General features: G+C 46.1%; 3 protein-coding genes across 8 annotated transcripts in view; 2 read left to right on the forward strand and 1 right to left on the reverse strand.

Moving 5' to 3' along the window:
• The window catches only part of DUS2 (dihydrouridine synthase 2), a 54,528-nt gene extending 36,635 nt beyond the window's left edge, over positions 1 to 17,893 (reverse strand). For 2 of the 6 annotated variants that reach the window (XM_045988975.1, XM_045988981.1), the window contains exons 1-3: positions 17,824 to 17,893; positions 15,171 to 15,246; positions 6,454 to 6,596 (exon numbers count right to left, since the gene is read on the reverse strand). In XM_045988975.1, the coding sequence (XP_045844931.1) occupies positions 6,454 to 6,579 (126 nt within the window). In that variant the 5' untranslated portion in view covers positions 6,580 to 6,596; positions 15,171 to 15,246; positions 17,824 to 17,893. The other 4 variants (XM_045988978.1, XM_045988979.1, XM_045988976.1 and 1 more) reach the window with 4 other exon arrangements.
• A 50-nt stretch (positions 17,894 to 17,943) lies between these two features.
• Positions 17,944 to 25,166, forward strand: DDX28 (DEAD-box helicase 28). The gene is made up of 2 exons (XM_045988974.1): positions 17,944 to 19,643; positions 24,213 to 25,166. The coding sequence occupies exon 1, from the start codon at positions 17,971 to 17,973 to the stop codon at positions 19,588 to 19,590; it is 1,620 nt and encodes a 539-aa protein (XP_045844930.1). The 5' UTR covers positions 17,944 to 17,970; the 3' UTR covers positions 19,591 to 19,643; positions 24,213 to 25,166.
• On the forward strand, positions 21,490 to 25,166 carry DPEP2NB (DPEP2 neighbor). The gene is made up of 2 exons (XM_045988982.1): positions 21,490 to 23,082; positions 24,210 to 25,166. The coding sequence occupies exons 1-2, from the start codon at positions 23,016 to 23,018 to the stop codon at positions 24,512 to 24,514; spliced, it is 372 nt and encodes a 123-aa protein (XP_045844938.1). The 5' UTR covers positions 21,490 to 23,015; the 3' UTR covers positions 24,515 to 25,166.
• Positions 25,167 to 26,050: the final 884 nt, after the last annotated feature.

Here is a 26,050-nt window from a genome sequence, read left to right on the forward strand (position 1 = left end):
CTAAAAAAAAAAAAAAAAGATTTAATTTATTTATTTGACAGAGAGAGAGATCACAAGGAGGCAGAGAGGCAGGCACAGAGAAAGGGGGAAGCAGGCTCCCTGCTGAGCAGAGAGCCCGATGCGGGGCTCGATCCCAGGACCCTGAGACCATGACCTGAGCCAAAGGCAAAGCCTTATTTAACCTACTAAGCCACCCAGGCGCCCCAACAAAATCTTTTTTTAAAAAATCTTTTTAGGGACGCCTGGGTGGCTCAGTTGGTTAAGCGGCTGCCTTCGGCTCAGGTCATGATCCCAGCGTCCTGGGATCGAGTCCCACATCGGGCTCCTTGTTTGGCAGGGAGCCTGCTTTGCCCTCTGCCTCTGCCTGTGCTTGCTCTCTCTCTCTCTCTCTAATAAATAAATAAAAAATCTTTAAAAAAAATAAAATAAAAATAAAAAATCTTTTTAACCCACTGAGCCACCCAGGCGCCCCCTAAAAAATCTTTTTAATGTTAAAAAAATGCTTAGAGGAAAAATTCTGGGTCAACTGACAAAATTAGAAGATAGAAGATACATTTAAAAAAAAGGTGGGTAATAGGGAGGGCACGTACTGCATGGAGCACTGGGTGTGATGCCAAAACAATGAACACTGTTATGCTGTAAATAAAAAAATAAAAATAAATTAATTAATTAAAAAAAAAGATGACAAAATATTATATTCCACCTAATCTGAGAAACATAATTATTTTGTGTCATACCATTATTTATTGTTCTATTAAGAAATAAAAACATTGCCAGTTATTTCTAAAATGATAATTACAAGAAGCATTTTCATTTCTGGAATGTTAAGATATGAAATAAAAAGTTCATCTTAAAATCAAAAAAAAAAAAAGGATTATATCAATGTTAGTTTTACTGAAGATGATGCCTATATCACTGTACAGAAGAAAGACTTGATTCTGGTAAAATATTAATGAAGTACTTGAGAAGTAAGAAATTATAGTGAATGAAACTTACTCCAATAGTTAAGGAGAATGTATGAAACTAATGTAACATTGTATGTCAACTGCATTTCAGCTTAAAAAATTAGTTAAGGGGGACCCTGGGTGGCTCAGTTGCTTAAGCATCTGTCTTCAACTCTGATGGTCCTGGGATTGAGCCCTGTATTAGGCTCCCTGCTCAGTGGGAAGTCTTGCTTCTCCCTCTTCCTCTGCTGCTCCCCCCTGCTCGTGCTTACTCTCTCCTGTTCTCTCTCTCAAAACAAATAAATTAAAAAATCTTTAAAAAAAAGTTTAAGTGGGGTGCCTGGGTGGCTCAGTGGGTTAAAGCCTCTGCCTTCGGCTCAGGTCATGATCTCAGGGTCCTGGGATCGAGCCCCGCATCGGGCTCTCTGCTCAGCAGGGAGCCTGCTTCCTCCTCTCTCTCTGCCTGCCTCTCTGCCTACTGGTATCTGTCAAATAAATAAATAAAATCTTAAAAAAAAAAAAAAGTTTAAGTGGTACCTGGGTGGCTCAGTTGGTTAAGCCACTGCCTTTGGCTCAGGTCATAATCCCGGAGTCCTGGGATCAAGTCCCACATCAGGCTCCCAGCTCTGCCAGGAGTCTGCTTTTCCCTCTGACCTTCTCCCCTCTCATATTCTCTTTCTCTCTCAAATAAATAAATAAAATCTTAAAAAGAAAAAACAGTTTAAAAAAATTAGTTTAAAGAGAAAAAATATATACATTAGATAGAACACAAATGATAAATCAAGCAAAAATGTTGACCATAGGTTAATCTGGGTATGGATGCAACTTTTTAATAATTTTTTCCCTTTATAAATTTTTTTTTATTTTTTATTGAAGTATAAACATACAATAACTTTTCTATAAACCTGATTTCTTTTTTAAGTTTTAAGAAATTACCCATTCTGGGCAAAGGACCTGAATAAAAATTTCTGCAAAGATGATACAGCAATGGCTGGCAAGCATATGAACATACTGAACATCACTAATCATCAGAGATATGCAAATTAAAACCACAATGAGCTATCACCTCTCACCCATTAGGATGGCTATTATTTAAAAAAGAAAGAAATGGAAAACAATAGAACAGAACAAGTGTTAGCAAGGACATGGAGAAATTGTTCACTGTTGGTAGGATCGTAAAATGGTGCAATTTCTAGGGCAAATAGTATAGAGTTTCTTCCAAAAATTAAAAACAGAACTACCACCTGATCTAGCAATCCCTCTTGTAGACATATATATCCAAAAGAATTGAAAGCAAGCTCTCAAAGAGATATTTGCATACCTATGTTCATAGCAGCACTATTCAAAATAACCAAGAGGTGGAAGGACCCAAATGTTCATCAACCAATGGATGTATGAACAGAATGGGGCATATACTTACAATGGACTATTATTCAGCCTAAAAATGGGAGGAGATCCTGCCACATACTACAACATGGATGAACCTTGGGGACATTATGCTAAGTGATACAAGCCAGTCACAAAAAGACAAGTATCACATATGCTTTTACTTTTATGAGGTACCTAAAGTAGTCAAATTCATAGAAACAGAAAATAGGAGAGTGGTTACCAGGGCCTGGAGAGATGGGGCAAGGGGGGAGTTGTTTTATGCGCATAGAGTTTCAGTAGTGCACGATGAAAAGATTCTAGAGATCTGTTCACAACACTACCAAAGTGCACATTCAAAAATGGTTAAGATGGTAAATTTTTTTTAAAGATTTTATTTATTTATTTGACAGAGATGACAATTAGGCAGAGAGGCAGGCAGAGAGAGAGAGAGAGAGGAGGAAGCAGGCTCCCCGCCGAGCAGATAACCCGATAGAGGGCTCGATCCCAGGACCCTGGTATCATGACCTGAGCCGAAGGCAGAGTCTTAACCCACTGAACCACCCAGGCACCCCTAAGATGATAAATTTTATGTGTTTTCTTACCACATGCACAAACATATTTTAAGTACCCATTCTGGCAACCAGGGCCTCTTTAGAACACTGCCTCCTCCCTTAGTCTTGCTTAGTAAAAGGTTTAAGTCTAACAGGTAGGTGTGTTCTTACATTGTGGGCAACTGGAGTCCCCTTGTTTTGTTGTTTTTAAAGATTTTATTTATTTATTTGAGAGAGAGAAAGAGAGAGAGCACACAAGCAGGGGAGTGGCAGGCAGAAGGAGAGAGAGAAGCAGACTCCCTGCTGAGCGGGGAGCCCCATATGGGACTTGACCCCAGGACCCAGGGATCATGACTTGAGCCAAAGGCAGTTACTTAATCAACTGAGCCACCCCAGCGCCCAGTCCCTTGTTTTTATAAAAAGGAATAGCTACATAACATCTGAGGGACTCCTGGAAAACCCCTATCAATAAGGCAGAACTTAGTGGGGAATCAGACTACTGCTCCCTTGGCTTCTGCTGAGCTAGTTCATCCTTTCGTCACCTCCAGCTGCTGAGAGCTTTGCAGAGCTTTTAAGGAGGTATGTGCATGCCTGGTATTTCCTAGAGCCTATACTCTGGTCCTGTGAGGTGGGTGGGACGGTTTAACTAAAAGCACAGCTGGACCACCTCACGTGAACCCAGAAGATCATCCAGGCAGCGGGCCTGCACAGCAACACTGGGCCCACCAGGGGGCAGCAGGCACCGTACTGTGCTAAGTCCAGTACTCAGCCATCCCTGGCCACCTACCAATGCTAAGCAAGGGTCCACTGGTCAGCCTGCCTCTGCTCTCCGTAGGTGTTAAGCCTGACAGGAAGGCTTAGGTGTCTTCTGGCAGAGGCTGGTTTGTTTATAAGCCATCTTGACTTCGGCAGAGGCAGAGGCCGCTCCGTTTATAAGCCGTCTTGACTCTCCGGAGTAAACACCCACCAAGCATGCTGAAGGGGGCATCACAGGCAACAAAACAACTGCCGAGCTCTCTGGGACTTATATTTTTGGTCCCCGTTCCTCAGGCTCTAAGTCCATGAGTCCTTGCAGTCCCTCAAAGTCCATGAGTCCTCACAGTCCATCCTCCCAATCCTCTTCGAAATCCAAGAGGTTTGGAGGGCCAGGAGGGAGCTGGCTAAGAAAGGCCACAGTTAACCCACAGCTGACCACCTGAGGGCCTAAGTAAAAGCTTGAAGGGTGAGGGACCAGATAAACATTGCTCAGTGTACTACCACATGCCCCTGCGACTGGCCTCTGGACACAGGTTCCTCCCTGCCCTGGGCACATTCTGGCAGGTTGGAAGGCTTACGGATGCCCAGCTCTCATTTCTTGGACTTCCTTGCCTCTATTTCAACAAACCCCTTAGAAGTCAGGTCCTACACCCATGATCCGAAATGGGAACCTCACTTTCTGACTCCCATATTTGGACAACACATGCTCCCTCTCTCCCATTTCATTTTGCTAGCACCCTAGATGGCTCTGGCCCTGCCCGGCTGTAGACAGCAGCATGCCAATCCCCAGCCATGGGCACCCCTCAGGCTCTGCAGCTCTCCTTCCCATAAAGCTGAAAAACAGCATGACTATGCAGACCTAGTTGCCAGGCAAATCTCCCAGAGCCCATTCTCCACAGCAACGGGAAAAAACTGCCCTCACTTTCTTTTCTCGGGTCTCCACCCCACTCCTGCCACCCTCAGACAGAGGACTGGCTTCCCACATCTTGTAAAACATATCTCAGGCAAAACCGCTTGGCTTCTCTGCCTTCCATGGTTCCCCCACTCTCCTCCCTGCCCTATCTTGGAGGCAGGCCCCACTACCTCATCTAGAATCCTGCCCCTCCAAGTCCAGGCCCTACCCACCCCACACCAATTTGCCGAATCTTCAGCCCTCGCCTCACCGCAAAGTGCTTTCTCTTATGTTGCAAATATACACGTCACCTAGAAACAAGTCCCTTCACCCAGCTTCCTTCATCTCCCCTACCTACATGTACTCTTTTCTTCCATTCACCTCTTGAATTCCTCCTGAGCGGTAGTGGGCACCTCTGTTTCTACTTCCTCATTTGCTGCTCATGCCACAATCCATTGGCCCCACAAGTGTTTGCATCTCTGTGCCACAGCTATCCTCCAATCATCTGGTTTCCAAATCACCTTTTTGGTCCTTTTGCAATTGGATTTCTCTATATCATCTATCACACTTGACAGACTTGACTTTTACCTTCCCTGACACACCTTCTTAATTTGCCTATTTCTCACTCTTTTACTTTTTTTAAATTTTACTTTAAGTAGGTTACAAGCCCAATGTGGGGCTTGAATTCACAACCCCAAGATCAAGAGTTGTATGCTCTACTGACTGTGCCAGCCAAGGACCCACTCTTACTTTTCTATCCTAAATTACTTACCTGTCCCCCCACATACAAACACCCAGTACATTAGGGTATATTCTTCCCAAGTTCCCTCTTAAGCCCTCCCTTCTCTCTATACCACTGGCTTCTTAATTAAAATTTTTATTTTGAGATAATTGGAGGTTCACATGCAATTGTAAGAATGTGGGCTCCCAGGGGCGCCTGGCTGGCTCAGTTGGTTAAGCATCCAACTCTTGATCTCTGCTCAGGTCTCAATCTCAGGGTCATGAGTTCAAGCCCTGCATCAGGCTCCATGCTGAGCGCGGAGCCTACTTAAAAAAAAAAGAAAAAGTAAACTCCTATGTACTGTTTGCCCAACTTCCCCAATGGTAACATCTTACAAAACTATAGTGTAATATCACAAGCAGAATACTAACACTGAGAGTTCAGTCACAGAACAGTTCCATGAACAGTTCCAACAGTCCCATCACCACTTGCATTCCTTGTTCTGCCCTTTTATAGCCACAGTCCCCATCCCACCAGCAGTGCCTTTCAAAGAGAGAAGTATCTGAAGCACTTGAATAGCTTTTTCTTCAACTTCTCACCCACACTAGGGAGACATATCAGGACTGGGGATGGTGAGTGAGAGAGAATTCTCCAGATAATTCTGTTATATGCCCACCATAGAAACACTGCTCACACCCCAACACTATCCAATATCAGCTACTTCTGTAATGCTGTTTTTCCTAGAAAATACTTTTGAAGTGTGGGTGTGAAGGCCTACTACTCTCCAGAGTAGCTAGGATGTGGGCAACCCACTAGGTACTACCACCAGAAAATCCTGTGGTTCTCAAAACCAACCCCATCCAGCCTCCCTGGTCCTTTTCCTCCTCTTCCTAACCTGAGTTCATTCACGCATGCACGAATGTCTATTCACTCATGCGGAGGCCAGGGCAGTGGTACAACTGCCCTGATACAATACTGATACAACACTCATCTAATTACCCAGCCCAGGGATCCCACAAGGCCTCCATGCTGCCCGGGCTCCTGGCCCTGAACAGGGCCCAGAGAACTCAAACGTGTCATGTTTGTCTTCCGCTGCCTCCAGGGAGTGCCTGTGAAGTGAGTGCCCATTCTGCCCCCAACTAACACCTGACCACTCCCACCCACAGACAAGGAGGCCACACTGGTGGCAAAGCCCTCCGAGAAAAATCAGGAGCCTCTTACCTCACAGTACACGATGTCCGCGCCATAGTCCAGGGCCAACAGCCGCATTGGAAGAGTACCTACCCGAACCATAGGGGCTAAGATGAGTTTGTTGCGGTAGCACAGTGAGAGGCTATGCTCAATCATTCTTCCTCTGCTAAAGCCTGCAGAAAGGGAAAACAAGAGTCTGAAATCCACAAAAAGAAAATCTTCTCTGTTATCCAGGGCAGACTTTTCTTCTTCTATCCAACACATAGGACTTTGTTTCCCTTTTCTCTGATTATAAAAATCATGCAAGCTTATTCATTCATCTAAAGAATAATAATTATATACCTAGTTTGGGACAGTCACTGCCTAGTCTTTTGGGATACATTAGAGAACAAAACAGAAGAATTTCTGCTCTAACAGAGATTTTATTCTAGCAGGGGAACAAAGGCAAAAAAAAAAAATACATAATAAACTACATAGCATGTTGGAAAATTGGTAATGCTATGGAGTTAAAAAACAGGAAGAAAGGAAATTGAAAACACTGGGGGCTGGGTTAAAATTTTTTTCCATTTTACTGAGATGTGATTGACATATAATGTATTAATTTAAGGTGTACAACATAGTGATTTGATATATGTATATACTAGAAAATGATTACCACAGTAAGTTAATATCTATCACCTCATATATTAATAATTCTTTTTATTGTGATGAGAACTTTTAAGATCGACTCTTAATGACGACTCTGGGTGGCTCAGTAGGTTGGACATCCGACTCTTGGTTGTGGTTCAGGTCATGATCTCAGGGTTGTAGGACAGAGCCCCATAATGGGCTCTGCACTCAGCTCATCGAGTTGGCTTGGGATTCCTTCCCCTTCTGCTCCTCCCCCTGCTCCCTCTCCCTCTCCTTCTTAAATAAATAAATAAATAAATAAATAAATAAAATCGGGTTTTTTTTTTTAAGATTTTATTTATTTATTTGTCAGAGAGAGTGAGCACAGGCAGACAGAGTGGCAGGCAGAGGCAGAGGGAGAAGCAGGCTCCCCACTGAGCAAGGAGTCTGATGTGGGACTCAATCCCAGGACGCTGGGATCATGACCTGAGCGGAAGGCAGACGCTTAACCAACTGAGCCACCCAGGCGTCCCCAAAAAATAAATAAAATCTTTTTACAAAGATCCACTCGCAGCAACCTTCAAATACATGATATTGTCAACTATAGTTGCTATGTTGTACATTACATCCTTAGAACGTATTTATGTTCTAACTGGAAGTCATATCTTTTTTTTTTCTTTTTTTAGAGAGAGAGAAAGAGAAGGGGAAGGGAGGAGAAGAGGGAGAGGAACAAGCTGATTCTGTGCTAAGCACAGAGCCAACACAGGGCTCGATCCCACAACCCTGAAATCCTGACCTGAGCCGCAATCAAGAGTCAGACATTTGGGGCACCTGGGTGGCTCAGTGGATTAAGCCGCTGCCTTCAGCTCAGGTCATGATCTCAGGGTCCTAGGATCGAGCCCCGCATTCGGCTCTCTGCTCCGCAGGGAGCCTGCTTCCTCCTCTCTCTGCCTGCCTCTCTGCCTACTTGTGATCTCTCTCTAATAAATAAATAAATAATTAAAAAAAATAATTAAAAAAAATAATTAAAAAAAAAAAAGAGTCAGACATTTAACCAACTGAACCACTGAGGCTCCCCAGAAGTTCCTATCTTTTTACCACCTTCACCCATTTACCCCACACTCCCAGCAGGAAAAATACAAATACATGGTATATTAATTGTATATTTTATATTAAAATATAAAAATATTTATATGAAAATATTTATGTTAAAGTATAAAATTTTAAATAGGGAAACCAAGATAGGCTTCAATGGAAAGATAACATTTGAGCTAAGACTTGAGTTAGCCAAGTTGGTATCTAGTGGAAGAATACACAGCAGAAGAGGGCGCCTGGGTGGCTCAGTGGGTTAAGCCTCTGCCTTCGGCTCAGGTCATGATCTCAGGGTCCTGGGATCCAGCCCTGCATCGGGCTGTCTGCTCAGCAGGGAGCCTGCTTCCCCCTCTCTCTCTGCCTGCCTCTCTGCCTACTTGTGATCTCTCTCTCTCTGTCAAATAAATAAATATAATATTAAAAAAAAAAAGAAGAAGAATACACAGCAGAAGAGACAGTCAGTGCAAAGGCCCTAGGGCAGGAGCTTGCCTGGTGCCTTAGAGGAACAGCAAGGAGACCAATATGGTTGGAACACAAAGAGAAGAGAAAGTAATGAAAGTTAGATACAAAATGTCTCAGCAGTAAGCAGATAGGACAGAGTAGTCAGATCCCATATGGCCTTGAAGGACACTCTACGGACTCTTAGCTCTTCACAAAACAGAAGCCAGTAAAGGGTTTTAAAGAGAGGAGTAGCATGACTGAACATGTTTTCTCAGGATCATGGTGACTGCTATATAAAGAGCAGAGCAGTCTGTTGAGGGCCAGAGTAAACATAGGGAGACCAAGTACAAGGCTCTTTGGTAACCAACATAAAAACTGACGGTGGCTCAGGCCAGGGAGCTGGTATTAGAGGTGGTGAGAAGTGATCACATCCTATACCTTGAAAGTAGAGCCAATAGGAGTAAAAAGAAAAAAAAAAAAATCAAAATCCCATATCCCAGAGAGAACTGTTAACACTTATTTATTCTTAGCATATACGGACCCCTCTAAAAAGTCATGAAGCTAGCTAGCCAATGCTATGCTCTGCTCAGTTACTGTTTCCATTTGCTTTTTTACTATTCAGCCCATTCTGCCGGGCCCTCACCTCACTGCTCCACTAAAACTGTTCAAAGTCACCAATGACCTGGAAGTTGTGCGATCAACCAGACACTTACCTGTCCACAATCTTGTTTCACTAACAGTACAGTGACATGGTTGAACCTCCCCTCTTCCTTGACCCCCCTGACCCCATACTTTCCTGGTTTTTCTCCCAACTCTCTGCCCTGCTTTTCAGTGTCTTTCCTGATTTCACCTCCTCTACTCACATGTTTCCTCCTTAGTCTTGGGCCCTCTTCCCTTCTAATTCCACACATTCTCCCTTGCAAATTTACTTATTCCCATGGCTTAAAATATTGGCATCTTTGGAGATCACCAGCATATTACACCAACTGTTCAATACACATCCCCACCCGGGTATCTTAAGGACATCTTACACTAAGCATGCAAAAACAAGATCTTGATCTGCCTTCCTAAACTGCCTCCTCTACCTTCATTAACTCATTCAATAGACATCTACTGAGCCCCTATGATATGCTAAGCACTGACTGGCACTATGAGGAGGAGGAGGTACAGTAGAAGAGAGGGTTACAGAAAGGGAACTTACAAATACTTGTGAAATTATGACCATGTACAGTGCTATGAAGGACATGAGGTTTTGGGAAGCTGTGCCAGCAGGAAATGGATGAATAGGGGGGTTGAGAAAGGTTTCCCTTAAGAAAGAATTTCTTCTTCTTCTTTTTACTTTTTGTTTTTGTTTTTTATTTTATTTACTTTAGAAAAAGAGTGTGAACTCGAGTGCAAGGAGGGGATACAGCACAGGGGGAGGGAGGGAGGGAGGGGAAATAATCTCAAGCAAACTCTGCATTGAATGTGGGTCCTGACACAGGGCTCTATCTCACAAACCTGAGATCAAGACCTGAGCCGAAATGGAGAATCCGATGCTTAACCGACTAAGCCACCCAGGCGCCCCAAGAAATAATTTCTGATTCAAGATTTCAAGGGAGAGAAGGTGTTAATCAGGCCCATACATGGGGAGAAAATGTTTCCCATTTCAGCAACTAGCATTTCCATTTACCCAATTACTCATCCTTAATTCATATTTCCCACATTTAATCTATCGCTAACTACTGTGGCAACAACCTTCAAAATATAACTCTAATCCATCTGCTTTGCTCCATCTCCAGCGCCCCCATTGTGCAGGAAGCCAGCCTCCTAAGTGGTCTCCCCAAATCTAATCCTACCCCCTCCTATCCTTTCTCTTGATACTGTGTGGCATTTGAAAAGGCAACTCTGATATACCCCTCCCTTGTTTATATCCTTCAATGGCTTCCCACTGAGTTTAGAGAACTCCCAAACCCTTCTGATGGCCCACCAAGCCCTGCATGACCTGTCCCTGCCCACACCTCCAGCTTACCTGGAGCCTCTCTCCCCCTCACTCTCCTTGTCCTGGCCACCCTAGACTTCTTTCAAAGTCTCCCACACTGAGCTCTGGGGTCTGTGCACTTGGAATCAATCCTCTCTGTCTGGAAGACTCTCCCCGACTCAATCACACACCCACAGTGAGGTCCTCTAGACCTTGAATGTCCTCTTTTTGGAGACATTTTCCTACCAGACCATCTAACTTCAGGTCCCTGGTCACATGCTCTCACAACATTTTGAGCTTCCCTATAGCTCAGTTACAATTCCCATGTGTCCACACTGATTTGTGTGGTTTCTTGTTTAACCCCCCAGCTCCTGCTCTAGAGCACCAGGACAAGTTCCACAAGGACAGGAATATGACTACCTAGTTTACTGCCAGGTTTCTAGCCCCCGGCCCAGTACTTGGCTCTTAGCAGCTGCTTAGAAAGGAAGGTATGACTGAATTCTTACTCTGTGGGGCGGCTAAGGACACCCTCCTAGAGGGTGGTTTGTCTGGGAACTCCCTCTGGTACCTGCCAGCAGTGCCTGACAGGGCCTGCCTCCAAAAAGACTCCTTTCAAGGAAAAGAGTCAGTCTCCACCCTTTCCCAGTTACCGTCACAACCATTCGCTGGGCCCCAAGATCACACCCAGATCATCAATTCAGTCACACAAACTGAGACAATCTATCATTCTTTTTTTTTTTTTTTTTTCTCTCTCCCTACCATTCTTTTAAGGGCTGGTCTTCTGACAGTTTTGGTTACCTTCTCAGACAGTAACCTTAACTTCAGTTGCATAGATACAAAATCCCACTAATTATAACACTTTCAGACTGAAGATTACACTACTCAGGGAAAGCAACGAATGGAAAAAAAACTTTATCATTTACCCTTCCAAGTAAATTTTCCTAGAGGCTATGACCTTGCTTAAAAAGCAATTTCTTTAAAATACAAATTTAGAGTTAAAACAGAAGTCAAGGGGCGCCTGGATGGCTCAGTGGGTTAAAGACTCTGCCTTCAGCTCAGGTCATGATCACGGGGTCCTGGGATCAAGCCCCGCATCGGGCTCTCTGCTCAGAGGGGAGCCTGCTTCCTCCTCTCTCTCTCTCTGCCTACTTGTGATCTCTGTCAAATAAATAAATAAAATCTTAAAAAAAAAAAAACAGAAGTCAATTAGGATTAAATATTCAGAGAATTATCCTATTTCCCACTCAAAACATGTGTAGATAAGAAAAAATTAAAGTGATCTATTATAAGAGAAAGAGGTGATACAGCATCTCTCTATTAAGATTCCAAGCTCTAGAATCAAACAGACGTACACTGGAACCGCAACTCTGCCCCAGGCAGATGAATTAAGCTAATGGAGGCTCAGGCTCTCCCTCTGGCATATGAGGCTCCCACAGAATCTACATCAGGTGATATGCTGTGAAAAGTCAATTCTATGATACACGACAGCTCCCGGCACACAGTAAGGATTTGTTTGCTTGTTTTTAAGATTTTATTTATTCATTTGTCAGAGAGAGAACATACAAGCACGCAGAGGAAGAGAGAGAAGCAGGCTCCCCGATGAGCAGAAGCTCAATGTGGGGCTCGATCCCAGGACTCTGGGAACGCAGTGGCTTAACCAACTGAGCCACCCAGGCGTCCCAACAGTAAGGGCTTAACAAATGTTAACTGCTCTCACCATTGGGCTTTTACACTTTCAACACATTCGAAGTCTACTGTTAGATCAACAGACAACAGACATCTACTAGTTCTTTTAGGATGAAGGCACTGTGTGAAGTGTGGCAGGTAAAGAAACGGGAAGAACTGAGCTCTTGAGCCCAAGGAGCATCTTGGCTCTGCCACTGCCATCTATCAGGTGACTGACGACAACAGCCTGCAAACCAGTCTCTCTGCTTCCAGGCTCATTATGTTCAATCTAAGTTCCTTCCAGCGGCCAGCAGGGTCTTTCAAAACACAAATTGGGGGACGCCTGGGTGGCTCAGTTGGTTGGACGACTGCCTTCGGCTCAGGTCATGATCCTGGAGTCCCGGGATCGAGTCCCACATCGGGCTCCCAGCACCACGGGGAGTCTGCTTCTCCCTCTGACCTTCTCCTCACTCATGCTCTCTCTCACTGCCTCTCTCTCAAATAAATAAATAAATAAAAAAAAAAAAAAAACAACACAAATTGGAACGGGATATTCCTATTCTCCACAGCCTTCCCTTCTGCCCTTACAATTAAGTCCCAGCTCCTTCACACTGTAAACAAGTCTGCTCCCTGCCTTCCTCAGAAGCCCTATCTTTCATCTCTTGCCCCCTGCCTTCTTAACTCCCCCATGCTAAGCTTCACCTCTTCTGAACTATTCCTAGCTCCCCAAACTGGCCTGCTGTCTCTCAACAAACTGGCCTGTAGTCTCTGAACAAGTTGCCCCTGCCTAGAGCCCAGATTCCTATCCCTCTACCTGGCTGACTTCCAGCAGCTTTTCAGAACATCACACAGATTCACTTCCTCCAGAAAGCCTTCCCTGACATTTATCTCCCAAACACAGAGTAAGGGCACCTCCTCTTAGCTCATTCCTATCCTGGGATGGAATATACTCTTGTAATTATAAGAGCAACTAACTGTCAACCTACCTCCCTCATCACAAGGGGAAGGCAAGCCCTGCATCTTGCTTATCACCGGGTCTTTGTCACTGAGCACAGAAAACACAATCTGGCATAAGTGTTAGGGTTTGTTGTGGAAAGAAGTTAACAGGTCAAGCGGCAATGAGAACCACAATATGACCCATGCTTCAGCCACAGAAGGGCTCTATCGCAAACAAATGTGCTCTATCACAGAGCACTTCAAGTGCCTTGCCATACCTCGTTTGGTTACAAAGCAGACAAATGACTACCCCACTCCCTTGCTTACCCAGTGAAGGACTGCGAGCCCTTTATGCAACTTGCATAAGAGCTATCACTTGGGTGAACAAGATTCAGGTAAGAAAGCAGCAGGAGAGGAAGTGGGGGACAGACTCTGGAGATGATTAGGAGATGAGCTGTAGGCCACACACGTCCTCTAACAGCTTTTGTGTCAAGCGGTGACAAGGCCATGGCTGGGCTTTAGCAAGATCATTCAGAAAATAGATAATGGGCTGGAGAGTGAAACACCAGAAGGAGACAAGGAAATGGGTTAGAAAGAGGGTGAAATGATGTAGGCACATAATGACATGGGCTGAAAAGAGAATGGCCAGCACTTGCACAACAGTCCTGATGCAGGCAGGATAATAAAGGAACAGAGAGGGAATACTAACAGCCACTTTTTATTTTTGCAGTGCCTTGCAATTCCCAAAGTGCTTTGTTTATAACTGTGATTCTCAAATAGGGTGGCACATTAGAATCATCTGGAAAGGGGCGCCTGGGTGGCTTAGTGGGTTAAAGCCTCTGCCTTCGGCTCAGGCCATGATCCCAGAGTCCTGGGATCGAGCCCCACATCGGGCTCTTTGCTCAGCAGGGAGTCTGCTTCCTCCTCTCTCTGCCTGCCTCTCTGCCTACTTGTGATCTCTATCTGTCCAAATAAATAAATAAAATCTTTAAAAAAAAAAGAGAGAGAATCATCTGGAAAGGCTTTAAAAAAACACCCACGTCAGGGCACCTGGGTGGCTCAGTGGGTTAAAGCCTCTGCCTTCAGCTCAGGTCAAGATACCAGGGTCCTGGGATTGAGCCCCGCTTGAGGCTCTCTGCTCGGCAGGAAGCCTGCTTCCCCCTGTCTCTCTCTGCTTACTTGTGATCTCTGTCTGTCAAATAAATAAATTAAATATTTTTTTAAAAATAACAACAAAAAACAAAGCCCAGGTATTAGCCACCCCCACCCCCTCACCAAACCAGTTAAATCAGAATGTAAACTCCACTAGGGCAGGAATTTTTTTCTCACTATCTGTTTGAACAGTACCCAGCACATGCATGGTGCTCAGGAAACATTTACTCAATGAATAAATGAATGCATGAATGACTGTACCATTATCACCTGAGATCTAAGGGACAATTCTGTTTAAAACTCATGGAGTCAGTTAAGCGGCTACCTTCGGCTGAGGTCATGATCCCAGAGTCCTGGGATGGAGCCCCACGTTGGGCTCCCTGCTCAGCAGAGAGCCTGCTTCTCTAGCTCCCTCTGCCTGCAGCTCTGCCTATTTGTGCTCTCTATTTCTCTGTCAAATAAATAAACAAAAATCTTAAAAAAAAAAACAAAAAAAAAACTTACAGAGTAACCAGACAATGTGAGTTACCATGGCAGCCCTGAGAAAAAATACTACCAGTTAGACCTCTGCTCTCAGGAGCTTACATTCTTTCTACAATAAGTAAAACTTTCTTATTTCTAAAGCACTGTAATATACAACATGTATCTCAATAACAACTAGAGGTTACTCGATGTGAGCAAAAGGAAAAGAGAGGAGCCTTATTCAGTGGCTGATGAACTGACAAAGAGAAATTAAGGGCCATGAGCAGAGACTGACTCAGACAGATTCCAACCCTTATGAGATTTTGAATTAATCATATTGTCAGGGCTTGAGAATGGTGACAAAGCAGCCATATTTTAACCAGCTTCCCTGCCCCAAATATTTGGGCAGAACCCAAATGGAAGTACATACCAATGTATTAGTCTTTTCTGATAATTCCTTCAGCGTATCTGTTCTGGCTTGGTGCAAAGTAAGAGTTTGTTTTTATCTGAAAAAACAGTGGCACATGTAAATGGATAAAATCTGTTGAGTCAGATGTCCAGGAAGCTACATAGATGAGGAACATAGATGAGAACTCAAGCCCTGAGTTCTTGAAAAGAATCATAGTAGTATAGAATCACAATATCTTAGAGTGTCCTTTGTATCAATTCCCCTCTACCATACTGCCAAACAGCAGTCATCTGGCCTGGATATGAACTTTTCAATGATGGAAAACGCAGCACCCTCAAGACAGATCTGGGCAATTCTAGTTGTTACAGCAGTTCTTTATATCAAATTTAGCATCTGCCTATTACTTATGAGTCCTTGTTCTGCCTTCTGGAGTAGTACACCCCACAGCACACCTCATCTCTTTTCCATTTGGCACATTCCCCAGATCCATAAGGACGGTCTTGTTCTCTCTAAACTTCTCTTCTCCAGCTTCACTCCCTTGAATCACTTTTCCTTGTGTTTATGACCTACGGGGCCCCCAACATTCCTAATAGGTAAAAGCAAGCAATGGCATCAATGTACTTGCTACAGATTCTGAGGGTGAGGAAGAGCCAGTGAAAGAGCTTGTCAAATGGGCCTATCTGTAGTAAAAGCACATGTAACCTCAGCCACTCTTCAGTCCTCATACTCTATGCAGGGCTTCTCAACAACACACTGTTCACCTATTGGGCCAGATAATCCTTTTTTGTTGGGGGCTTTCCTGCGCATCAACAATGTTGAGCAACATCCCTGGCCTCTGCACACTAGATGCCAGTAGCACCTTCCCAGATGTGACAACTAAAAATGTCTCCATGCTCAGGATGCCTGGGTGGCTGAGTCAGTTAAGCGGCTGCCTTCAGCTCAGGTCATGATCCCAGGATCCTGGGACTGAGTCCCACACTGGGCTCCGCACTCAGCTGGCAGTCTGCATCTCCCTCTGCCTGCTTTGCATGCCGCTCCAGCTGTTTGTACTCTCTCTGACAAATAAATAAATGAAATCTTTAAAGAAATAAAAAATGAAAATGTCTCCAAACTCTGTCAAATGTCCCGGGGTGGGGCAGGGGCAAAATCACCCTCACTTGAGAGCAACTGCTCTATCCAATGACTCTGTTCATCTGTCACTACTCAAACTCTCCTCTGCAGGTTTAATGGTAACTTTCCAGAAAGTCTACTTATGTATCAAAATGGTATTTGAAACTTTAGAAGTATTATCTTTTTGGAAACAACATGCATTGGTGAGGATGTGGAGGAAAAAAGAACCCTCCTGCGCTGTTGGTGGAAATTAAAACTGGAACAGCCACTGTGGAAACAGTACACAACTTTCTCAAAAAATTAAAAATAGAATTGCCATATGATCCAGCAATTCCAGTACTAGGTATTTATGCAAAGAATATGAAAACATGAAGTCAAAAAAAATATGCACCCCTATGTTTACTGCAGCATTGTTTACAATAGTTAAATTATAGAAGGAACCCAAGTGTCCCTTGATAGATGAATGGATAAAGGAGATGTGGTATACACACACACACAGACTGGAATATTAACTATTAAAAAAAAGGAAATCTTGCCATTTCCAACAACATGGATGGATTTAGAGGGTATAATGCTAAGTGAAGAAAGTCAATCAGAAAAAGATGAAGGGTTTTTTTTGCAACCTGAACATCTGAATTCAAGTAAAATATTCTGTCTAACCAGGGCTATGTGAGGCAAGCCACACATCTATCACTCAGTAGATTAGAAGGGCCTTCCTCACTGCTATTTAAACAATTTAGGTATCTGAGAAGCCAGTGGAGGTGAGTGTGCTGCAAGAATGGTAGCTTCAGGATGAAAAGTTGGCAGGGAAGGCAAGAGAATGGAGAGTGAACCTCAACTGAAAAGGGGGGAAAAGGGGAGCCTGGGTGGCTCAGGGGGGTAAAGCCTCTGCCTTCGGCTCAGGTCATGATCCCAGGGTCCTGGCATCAGCCACACATCCGGCTCTCTGCTCAGCAGTGAGCCTGCTTCCCCATCTCACTCTCTGCCTGCCTCTCTGCCTACTTGTGATCTCTGTCTGTCAAATAAATAAAAATCTTAAAAAAAAAAAAAAAAACTTTAAAATTTAAAAAAAAGTGGGGATGGGGGGAGTACAAAGAGAAAGGTCTGCTTGATATAAAGCCTGAAGATCTTACCTTCCACTTCACAGGCCATCAGCTTGCCCTGGGGGCTCTCAGCTCTTGGCCAAGGGAAGGGGGATAGGGGACCTAGAGCTAAGACACCTGGCCCTTGTCTTCTCCCCAACGCCTGACCATACATTCAGACTCGCAATAAACATTTACCACCAGACCTTGTACGGGGACCACATCTGGGAAAACACCATCGCACCCTCGGAATTTAAGGGAGGAGACCAGCAGTGACAAGCCATCAAGGAAGCGGTGGGAGCGATAAAGGAGAATGGCAAGGCTCGGGCACCCAATCGCCAGAAGCCCTCCGCCCCCCTGTCCATAAGACCAGGCCCCCACCGCCGCGTAGCGCCGGACCCCAGAGGCTGCCTTCACCGAGCCTGTTTCCCCAAGGTTGGTCCGGGTCTGGATGTCGCCAACCCCTGTTCGGACCTACAGACCTCGCCGCAGTTGAACTTTGCAGACTCTCCCTCCTTCCTCAGGGTTCGCCAACTCCACGAGCCTTGCTGAGCCGTGCCAGACACCGTCCTCGAGGCCTTGCGCGCCCGTGACGTCATTGCCGTGCGCCTCTCGCACACTAAGGCACTATGGCTCTGGCGCGGCCGCTGCTGGTGTTGCGACGTGCGGATCGGTTGCTTTTGGCACCTCGACGGGACCTAGCGGTCCGCGGTCCGGACGAGCCCCTGCCCGTAGTTCGCATCCCGCGGGCTCTACAGAGGCGGCAGGAACAGCGGCAAAGTGCACGGAGTTCCCCGCGGCTGGTGCTGGCGCGACCTGGTCCGCTGCTGATCTCCGCGCGGCGGCCAGAGTTGAACCAGCCGGCGCGCCTCACGCTGGGCCGTTGGGAGCGCGCGCCACTAGCTTCTCGTGGTTGGAAGAATCGGCGCTCCCGCAGGGACTACTTCTCTATCGAGCGCGCGCAACATGAGGCACCAGCGCTGCGGAACCCCGCGTCCGAGGGCAGCTTCGCGGCTCTGGGTCTGGAACCCCGCGTGCTGCATGCACTACAGGAAGCAGCTCCTGAAGTCGTTCGGCCTACCACCGTGCAGTCGCGCACCATACCCCCTCTGCTTCGCGGCCGCCACATTCTTTGCGCTGCGGAAACCGGCAGTGGCAAGACTCTTGGATACCTACTGCCTCTGCTTCAGCGGCTCTTGGGCCGGCCAAGCTTGGATTCGCACAGTATACCAGCTCCTCGAGGCCTGGTCCTTGTGCCTTCGCGAGAATTAGCCGAACAGGTGCGGGCGGTGGCCCAGCCGTTGGGCGTCTCCTTGGGCCTCCACGTGCGGGAGCTAGAGGGAGGTCATGGCATGAGTAGGATCCGGCTGCAACTGTCCAAACAACCCTCAGTAGATGTACTAGTGGCCACTCCAGGAGCTCTGTGGAAGGCTCTGAAAGGTCAACTAATCAGCCTGAGACAGCTCTCCTACTTGGTGTTGGATGAGGCAGACACACTGTTGGATGAAAGCTTCCTGGAACTAGTGGACTACATCTTGGAGAAGAGCCATATAGCAGAAGATCCTGCTGACTTAAAAGACCCCTTCAATCCCACAGCTCAGTTAGTGCTGGTGGGGGCCACATTTCCTGAAGGTGTAGGCCAACTGCTAAGTAAAGTTGCCAGCCCAGACTCTCTGACCACCATCACCAGCTCCAAGCTCCACTGCATCATGCCTCATGTTAGACAGACATTTATGAGGCTGAAGGGAGCAGAGAAGGTGACTGAGTTGGTGCAGATTCTCAAGCAGCATGACAGAGCATACAGGTCTAGCCCCTCGGGAACTGTTCTGGTGTTTTGTAATAGCTCCAGCACTGTGAATTGGCTGGGATATATTTTGGATGACCACAAAATCCAACACCTAAGGCTGCAGGGACAAATGCCAGCCTCAATGAGGGCAGGCATCTTCCAGTGCTTCCAGGAAGGCTCCCGAGACATACTCCTCTGCACAGACATAGCCTCTCGAGGCCTGGACAGCACCCATGTAGAGCTGGTTGTCAATTATGATTTCCCTCTCACCCTACAAGACTACATCCACAGAGCCGGTAGGGTGGGCCGTGTAGGAAGCGAGGTGCCTGGCACCGTCATCAGCTTTGTGACCCATCCCTGGGATGTAGACCTGGTTCAGAAGATTGAGCTGGCAGCACGCCGGAGGAGAAGTCTTCCAGGACTTGGGTCCTCAGTGAGAGAACCTTTGCCCCAGCAAATCTGATGGCAGCCAGCTTAAATGTGATGCCATTAATAGGAATCTTCCCTTTGTCCTGGGTGGGTGAGCATACACTTGTCGGTAGGATGCACTGGGCAGCCAATCACCTCTCTGAAGGCCTGGTGAGCTGTTTCTGGCTTCCAAAGGTAGATGGACCAGCACTGCAGAGGGAGCATGGTTCTTTGTAGTCTTTCACATGAGTTCTGAAAAATAAAGTAGATTTTTGGCATTGTATTATGTCATAATTCCTAATAGTAAATGATGTATTTATGGGGCTCCTCTAATAATAGTTACCACTGGGGTAGAACTCATTGGATTGTGAGAAGATTCACACTCTAAACACCACATCTAGGACCGAGACACTTCCATTGCTGTTTTATTATTATTTTTATTATTTTTTATTTTTTTAGAAGAATATCTTTTTTTTTTCTTTTTTAAGATTATTTATTTATTTATTTGACAGACAGAGATCACAAGTACGCAGAGAAGCAGGCAGAGAGAGAGGGGGAAGCAGGCTCCCCGCTGAGCAGAGAGCCCGATTTGGGGCTCGATCCCAGGACCCTGGGACCATGACCTGAGCCGAAGGCAGGGGCTTTAACCCACTGAGCCACCCAGGCGCCACTATTTTTATTATTTTTTAAAGTTTTTATTAATTTGAGAGAGCAAGCACGAGCAGAGAGGGACGAAGGGAGAAGGAAAAGCAGACTCCCCACTGAGCAGGGAGCCTGATGTGGGGCTTGATCCCAGGACCCTAAGATCATGACTGGAGCCAAAGGCAGACACCCAACCAACTGAGCCACCAAGGTGTCCCATCCCATTACTGTTGAATTAGTAAACAGATTTTATTTCTTGCTCCCAAAAACATCTATTAAGCATCCCAGAGAAAGGAAAGGAGATGTGACTAGCAGATTTTCTTCAACAGTGCCCATGGCAAGCTTGGGCATTCTTGGTGAAATCTCTCTGGGACCTACTGGCAGAAGAATAGAAGACAGACAGACTGACAGAAGTATTGGTGTGCATTTCCAGTCTCTACCTTCTTTCTCATCTCTTGTGGCAGGGGAAGAGAAAAGAGGATTAAACTTTTTACAAAACTGGCAAAATAAGTATATAGCATTCTCTGCTTCTAGGTTCCAGTTTCTGCATCATTCTATAAGCCTAAAGTAATGCACAGTTGAGAGTCAAATACTCCACAAAACAAAATACTTGCACACTGAAAATGATGAGGTTGCAGAGAAAAGAAATGGGCCCAGGGCAATCTGCCAGGAGAGAATATTGTACTAAATGCACAATCATAGCTCTCTTTTTCATATGAAGAAGTTTGAGACTCGGGGTTAAAAGAACTTACTCAAAATCATACACACAAGTATGACAGAATCTGGTCTACCTGCACTAATGGTTGAGTTATATACCAACTTTCAATATTGTTCACTTTGACTCTCGAAAGCAACCCAGTTTGAACAATAATTTGGTAACTCTATCCATGGATCACTCTGGCAGTATGGTTAAAAATACAGATTCCAGGGCCATGTGGCTGGCTCAGTCTGTAGAGCATGTGACTCAGTCTCTGGATTGAGTTCAAGTCCCTTGAGGGATATGGAGATTATTTAAAAATAAAAAAAAAAAAATTACAGGGGTGCCTGCGTGGCTCAGTGGGTTAAGCCTCTGCCTTCGGCTCAGGTCATGACCTCAGGGTCCTGGGATCGAGCCCTGTATCGGGCTCTGCTTGGCAGGGAGCCTATTTCCCCCTCTCTCTCTGCCTGCCTCTTTGCCTACTTGTGATCTCTGTCTGTCAAATAAATAAAATCTTTAAAAAATTACAGATTCCTGAACTCAACCATTTGTCTGTTCTCTTCTGCCTTCCCTAGAGATGCAGCCAGGTCCTGATAAGCCTTCAGTAACCTTTCCAGGTCAGAATGATGTTCTCAGACAAATAATCTCTCTGGAGCCTTGGGAGAATCTAAGTGGTCTTCTGCTGGCCCACTTGCCAGAAACAACCTCCTCCACGGCTCTCCCCTTCACATTTTTCCTCCTAGCTCTCCCCAAGGGCAGTCTACTCTAATCAGGCCTGACTTCCTGTGTCCTCTAACACGCACCACATTAATTCAAGCAACCCTGGAATAGAAAGAAGATGATGTGGTTCTCAACCAGGGTTGCCCAACCTCTCAAATAATAGTCCTGTCATTTTCTACCTCTAGGACACATCCGCTTTGCAACTGCCCTGGGAAACAAGCATCCCATCTTTGCATATTCAAGGTCAGCAAGAGGGGGTCCCCTCATAAGGAAGCTCATCTCTCATTGCTAGGAGGATCTTGGCTGCACTACATCCAAGGCTGCCCCAAATATGGTTCCTTCCTGTGGCCCTGATCAGGCTAAGGGCAGAGCTGTCTATTTCCTCCACCTCTGAGTAGGACCCAATCAGCTTTTGTAACATCTCTTCACAGTTTGACCATGTTTTTCACCCACACTTCTGCTGATCCCACACTTGATCCTGTCAGTGGTAGGATTGTTACTACAGTATTTGCTTTTTGTGGGGAGAGATGAATGTAATAATTTTCATTTTGTATTGTCATTTTGCCATGAATTTGTTTTGAATTTTATACTGAAGTTGGCCCATCATCCCCACTTTGTGAAGGCATTCAGGACCCTCATTTTGCCTTGGAGCACCTTTAACATCTCTCCCGGTGTCACTTTGAAATGTGATGAGCTTGTCCTCACATTCTTATAAGGTACAAATTCAGAGTCTGACTTGAAGCCCTATCATAGAGCAGAGCACTTCTCTGCTACTTATGCAACCTTGCATAGGCCCCCTTAACCTCTTGGTTTGTTGAGTCCTCAGCTGTAAAAATGTGAGGGTTCTATGAATTTACATTTGGAGCAGGACAAGTTCAAGAAGAGCTTGTCTTTGCTTTTATTCTTCCCAGCTGGAACGTCTTCATCTCTGCTCTATGGGTCCAAATCTAACTTATCCTTCAGACCCACTGCCAAAGAGCCTTCTACACAAATCTCTGCCTCTCCAGCTGTTGAATACTTAGGGTCAATGCCATACAACCTAGCTGTCTCTTAGGTTAATCTTGTCGCTCAAGCCAATAGCAGAATGTGGGTTTCCCCTGCCCTTTTTGTCCCCGGGACTGTGCCAGCTCACAGGTGTGCTCCACGGGGAGTGTTTACTTCACTAGGGCTGGGTGGGGAGAGAAGTGTGAGGGCCCCAGCAAGGTGCTTCTCTGCCTCCACCCTGCTCTCCTCCACAAAACCCCGAGAGCCTGAAACCTGTCCCTCAAGTCACAGATTACTTATGTGACCTCACTGGGTAGTGATGACCTCACAGGCCTTCTCACAGTTTCCATGGCAAGGTAGCTACGCAAACGTGGTGCTCTCTGGGAAACTTTCCTACCAGTTCTCTACGAGATACCAATCTGTTTGGTTGCCTGAGAATGTCTGACCGGATCTTCTATATTCATTCTAACTTGTCCTCTGTCCCCTGGGAGGGCAGCACAGCAGGTAGGCTTAGGCCAGGCATCTGTCCAAGAGTCCCTGGTGTACACACAACTCCACCTGGCTGCCACATGTTCCTTTTCGGCTTGCCCACCACCCCTCAGAACTGAACCAGCTGTAAGTAATACAAGTGGCCTGGGGCCCCCTGAGGGACTTACAGTGTTCCTGCTCACTGCCAAGAAGTGAAACGTCATCCCTTGGGCAACTATTCAGAAAGCTTCTAATGTTTATAAATGCAGCCTTTCCTTTTAGGCTACAAGCTTCTTCCATTCTGACCCTTTCCGATTGCTTCTTAGCAAAAGTCAAGTGAATTTTTGTCTGCAAGTGATAAATGGGGCAGGTTGAGGAAGGATCGTTGAGGCCTCCTGGTGAATCTCCGCTTCAAAGCCAGGCAGCTTCGCCGTGCTGTTGCATAGACGTGCACAGGGGTTCCCTGAGACACACCCCAGACTGAGCAGCTGAGTACTGGGGAAAGGTGGTGTCATATCAGTGGGAAGAACAGAAGAGCTAAGGAGAGAGATGAGTGATACAAGACTGGAGGGCTGACGAAAGAGTGTCCTAGGAGGTTAGGTTAACATGAGCCTAGACTTCCTATCTAAAATCTGGCTCTGAAGCCTCTGGTCACTTGGCCTGCACATTTGGCCTTTTTCTAATCTAGGTAAAAGTATCAGAGGGCTAGAGGTCAGCATGGTTGGAAAAGGCAACGGAATGGGGCCCAAGAGGAGTTGCCAAGGTGGGTGGGGTTTTAGCCCATTTATATTACTTTTCCAGTACGTGAAAGATTTTTCCATTAAAGCCTCAGAAGTCACAGACCTTAAGAAATGCTTTTTCTGCTGTGGAAGGGAGAGATGGAAAGGATCCTGGTGATAACTGTTTTCAGGTTCTAGGGTTTCCTCTGAGAACGGGGAACAGATTTCCGGGTCTCCTGCTGCTGCCCTAAGCTCCACAGAATCACTTCTGCAGCCATATTCCTTCTCGAGGGAACTCACAGAGGTGATAGGCCAAGGCTGTGTTTGGGATACAGAGCAGAATAAGGGGCTTCAGCCAGAAACTGGGAGAGACATGAGAGGGGAGGTCCTGGCAGGTCATTGTATGTAGCAGAAATGGCTGATGAGATCTGATTTTCCTTCCAGCAGCAGTGGCTCCCACTTCTCCTCCTACACCTGGTCACTACCATGTCCTCTACCGAGGGTGTGGAGAAACCCAAGTGGGCTGGCATGGGGAGACATACTGCCTGGTTGGTGGCTACCGGACCTATGGGGATGCTCCTGTGGCCACCCCAGCAAAGGTGGAAGCAGAGAAACCAATTCCCAGCCGGGCTCCCAAGAGACGTCGAGCTCTCACAGAGTCAGATAAAGACCTAGGTTGCTCCAGCCCCAAAATTCGGCGATTACAGCATGGTGGCAGGAGGACGACCCCACAGAAGCTTGCTGGCTGAGCCACTCTCCAGGGAGGGCAAATGTTTAATCACCCAAGACAGCTAATGCTTCTTCCTGCAGTGAACTCCACTGCCCATCACTGGAGATTAGAACCTGAGCCATTCTGTCTGAGCCTTCGTCGGCCAGGAGCCTCCTTCCGTACTAACTGGCTATAGACAAGGAGCCTTAGAAACTGAGACTTGAAATGAGAGGCTGCTCTGAACATCCCAGGGCTGAAACTGGACTGGAAGAAAACCTGGTGTTTCTCTGCTCAATACTCCAGAGTCCCTTCTTGGGAAGAAGAAAGAAAAGTCTGTATTCTTTGAGCCAACAAGGATCCCGGAGCAGAGAGAGAGTTCAGACTGGTATCAGCAGGGCCCATCTATCACATGGACTGCTGCCCTGAGTCATTGCCAGCAGCCATCAACACAAACCAAGAGGAGCCGGGCTTTTTGAAACTGAAAAAAACAATTTGTATCTACCCAGGGAGCCCCCTGTCTGGAGTTCCAGGAAGCAGAATAAAGAGACCCAGGAAGACCCACTCCCCCGGGCAGGAAGAAAATGGAGAGAGTTGGGTGTCACCACCACTGAGGCTCATGTGCTCCTTCATTCCCAGCCCTTTCTGGCCCCAGGGGGATTTCTGACTGTTCAATAAAACGATTTTGTCTGACATATTTGACTTGAAATCCTGCTTGTCCGAGGCCAGGCCCCAAACTCCTCTCTTCCCTTGAAGTACATTCCCACATCGGGAACCTGTAGTCAGACCTTCTGCCTCCAAAAAGGACCCGAGTGCAGCTTCTAATGGTGCAGCTCTCTACACCTGTGCAGGTAGGGCAGGACCCGGACAGGTTCTTTAGGAAATGAAGAGCCTGATGAGAACTTCCCTCTCCGTGTGCACGTGTGCGTGCATGTGTGTGCGTGCATGTATGTGTGTGTGTGTGTGTGTGTGTGTGTGAGAAGATGAGAGGCAGGTCTGAGAAGACTTTGTCAATCCACCCATCTATCCATTTACTCCACAAATATTTATTGAGCACCTACTAGTTGCTTGGGCTATATTAGTGAAAAAGACGACTGAAGCCCCTCTCCTCAAGGCATCCACAAACTAAAGGAAGACCCAAAGGATATAATTTCAAATACAAGTGCAACAAAAGTAAAATGGGTTAAAAGGGTAGAGTGATGAGGGGCATGCTAGGTTCCACAAGGTAGTCAGGGGAGGCTTCTTTGAGGAGGGGACAGCTCAGTGAAGATGTGAAGAACTGGAGGAGGAAATGGCAGGTGCAAAGATCCTGAGGCAGAAGTGAGGCTGGCCTGTTCTAGGACCAACTGAAAGGCCAGTGTGGCCAGAGGGAAAAGACAAGAATAAAAGATGTGGTTGGAGAAGCAGGCATGGGCCAGACCACAGCAGGCCTCATCAGCCACAGTGAGGAATGTGGATCTTAAGTGTGACGGGAAGTCACGGGAAGAAGTTGAGCAGGTTAGTGAAATGCTCAGATATAGATGCTAAAAATATCATTCCGACTACTGTGTGCCATGGCAGTGGGGAGTTGGCTGTTAAC

Source organism: Meles meles, chromosome 19 (genome assembly GCF_922984935.1).
Source record: "Meles meles chromosome 19, mMelMel3.1 paternal haplotype, whole genome shotgun sequence".
Lineage (NCBI taxonomy): Eukaryota > Metazoa > Chordata > Mammalia > Carnivora > Mustelidae > Meles > Meles meles.